The 3,011-nt window shown below is 33.7% G+C and overlaps 1 protein-coding gene across 1 annotated transcript; it reads left to right on the top strand.

The window, feature by feature from the left end:
* Window positions 1–898: 898 nt before the first annotated feature.
* On the top strand, window positions 899–1,558 carry LOC100527244 (alpha-amylase inhibitor/lipid transfer/seed storage family protein). Its single transcript, NM_001249997.3, has one exon. It carries the CDS (start codon window positions 987–989, stop codon window positions 1,293–1,295), a length of 309 nt encoding a protein of 102 aa, NP_001236926.1. The 5' UTR covers window positions 899–986; the 3' UTR covers window positions 1,296–1,558.
* The last annotated feature ends 1,453 nt before the right edge of the window (window positions 1,559–3,011 follow it).

Below are 3,011 nucleotides of genomic sequence, written 5' to 3'. Positions count from 1 at the left end.
CTCTTCGGCGGTGGCAAATAGTAGTCACCAACGATAGTTACTGGGAAGAAAGAAATAAGCCCTATTATATAGAGGATACATAGTTCGTAAGTGGTCCATCGAAGTAATGACCGAAAAAATTGAATTCATAACTGCTCCTAATTATTTGCATTCAATCATGGAAACAAAATAAAATAGTAGTGAGTGACGAAAGTGGCATAGGCAAGAGCAACAATCAAGCAAGTGCGGTGCTTCGGACACGGTGGCAGTCACCTCTTTCATGCTATTGAATTTCAGTTAAAAAGAATGAAAAACATGTTAATTTTTTAAGGGTAAAAATATATTTTCATACATCTTATAGTTCTATTTCTACTTTTTTTCCCCCTCTTTTATTATTATTTTGCCAATCAAACCATCTCTATTTTCATTCTATTTTTTCTATTATCTATTTGTCTTCTTTTTTCTTTTTTCTTTTTTCTTCATTATCTTCTATTTTCTCCTCACAACTAAACACACCCTAAATGTTATACTAAGTATTAATTTTTATTAGATTAAGTCTAAAATAACGATGACAATTCTACAAACGATAATTGTTTTTGTTAAAAGGATCTTTTAAGTGTAATTTAACTTTTGAAGAAGGAAATAGTAGTTTGGCTTTTGATTCCCTCCATTATTGCTTCTGAGTAATGACTCTATATCGAAACATGAAATTTCATTGAAAATTGTGACCCCACATAAAAATTCCACGACCAATGTATGATTAGAAATCCTACGTACTATAATATAGCAATAATCAAAATGGCACAAAAATTGTACCCGTGACACCACATGCTGCCAATTCTTGTTCACGGGTCCATAACATGTGGTCAATTTTAGAGTTCCTCCCTTATTTATAATTAATTTACAAAATCATAGATCCACAAATAGGAAAGACACCCACAAGTCATCAAACTTCGATTGAGTTTCAAAGAGATCAGTGGTAGTGTGGTACATTGTGTTGATCAAGGATGGAACAAAAGAAGTTTGTGGCACTATTAATGGTGGTGGTGGTGATGGCTTCTTCTATGTGGAAAGGATCCAAAGGTCTTAGTCTCTGTAACATGGATGAAGATGGATTGGAGGCTTGCAAGCCCTCAGTGACTCAGCCAAACCCAGTTGATCCATCCCCTGATTGCTGCAAGGCTCTGGATGGTGCTGACTTGAAGTGCCTTTGCTCTTACAAGAACTCATCAGAGTTGCCTCTTCTAGGAATTGATCTAACTCTTGCTGCTTCACTTCCTGCAAAGTGCAATCTCACTCCTCCAGATAATTGCTAGTTAGCTTCTCTGAGCTATTTCTGCTTTTTGTTTTTGTGTGTTATAATCTTTTTTCTGCAGATGACCTATTGAGAAAAAAGAAAATTATTGTACTCTAATTTTTATCCCTCTTATTTTTGTGGTACAATATAAGTACCTTTATTTTCTTCTACTTGGTTGTATACATTATTATAATAAGTCTATGTATTTAAACGTTTGAGACTGATGGTGTGTTTGAATTTGTTAGTGTGAGTAGCACTTTTGGTCAAAAAGTGCTCTAATAATTGGAAAATTAAGTATGACATCCAATATATTTAATGAAAGAACCATGACGTTAGAAGCAAATGTAATCTTTCATGTATTACGATCTGTTTTGCTTTTAGAAAATGCTCAAGAACCTTACTAATTGAAATAACTAACCATAATAATTAATCGTGTGATAAATATACGACAGTGTCTGTTTGTTTATATAAGATCAGCACAGTGTGCTTCAGTCAATTAATGAATGAATGATCTTATGTAATATAACAACAAACAAATATGTATACGATACAAGAGAGAATTCCTCGATCAGAATTTACTATGAAGGAGGATACTTGTGGGAAAAAATATAAGAGACTAACTAACTCCTGTCCTTAATATCCTCCACAAACCGAGTGTGGAGTAAGAACAAACACAGTTCGAGTTGCAAGACAAGAAAGATCGAAGTTGGAGTATTGACAATTTCATTTCTACTCTAAACACCTGGAAAATGGTAACTGAAAGATTCAACTTCTTCCCAATCCTAACAGTAGCCCCAATGACATTTCCAAATCCCTTGTATTTGAGTTAGTCACAAAAATGTGACAGGTTTTAAAAAATTGTAATAGAGACCTAGGTACTAACAGGATTTTTCGGAGATACTAAAAATATGGTACAAGATAGGTTGGTGGCAGCCAAATTACTCATGCCACCATCTACTTGCAATCTTGTTTGTTGCAATTTTATTAATAATTTGAGTAAAACAGCAGTTGAATTTCATTAGCATATAAGGTCATTACTCAGGTTATCACAACTATCTAACATTTGTTATATGTTGAAAATATTTAGCAAATTTTTTAACACCTGTAGTAAACCAACAATCAACAGATGTTTCACATTATTTTACTCTTACCGGACTCATTATTTTACTTCTTTTTTGTAGATATTGGTTGGAGAGTCTCTTGTAAAACAAAGTGATCCTGGGAAGGGAATTAGCAATCCCTTTGGCAAAGATATCTCTTTTGGTTGAAGTGAGCTATCTTTCTTAAGATATAGGCATTTAAGATGACAAATTTTGACAAGGTTCTTGACTTGATGCCTTCCACCTTATGTTCAGAAACAAATATGCAGCTTTTTTCTCTGTAAGGATGCTAAATGCTAAGTGGAGGGAGTTACCAAGCGCATAAACGAAAAGAATTAAAAAAAATTAAGCACACCAAAACTACACTCAGCTTTTAGGTGGTTTTCTGGGATACTCTGGATGGAAACGTATGTTAAAGAAAAACAATCCATCATGATAAGGTGTCCTAGATGCTCCAACAATGGCAGCTCCCATGAGATACATTCTTTCTTCATAAATAGTTTCTGTTTGTGCTAAAGAAAATTGTAAGTCAATTTTGCAGAAAGGTGTGATAAAAATTTACAGTATACTTACAGAGATTTCCCTTTTTGCAAAGTTAATACTACTCATTTTCAGATCAATTGCAGGTTAAATGT

The sequence above is a fragment of the Glycine max genome, chromosome 18 (assembly GCF_000004515.6).
Source record: "Glycine max cultivar Williams 82 chromosome 18, Glycine_max_v4.0, whole genome shotgun sequence".
NCBI classification, from domain to species: domain Eukaryota; kingdom Viridiplantae; phylum Streptophyta; class Magnoliopsida; order Fabales; family Fabaceae; genus Glycine; species Glycine max.
The sequence above is the reverse complement of the archived record's forward strand: the minus strand, read 5'-3'. Positions and strand labels throughout refer to the sequence as shown.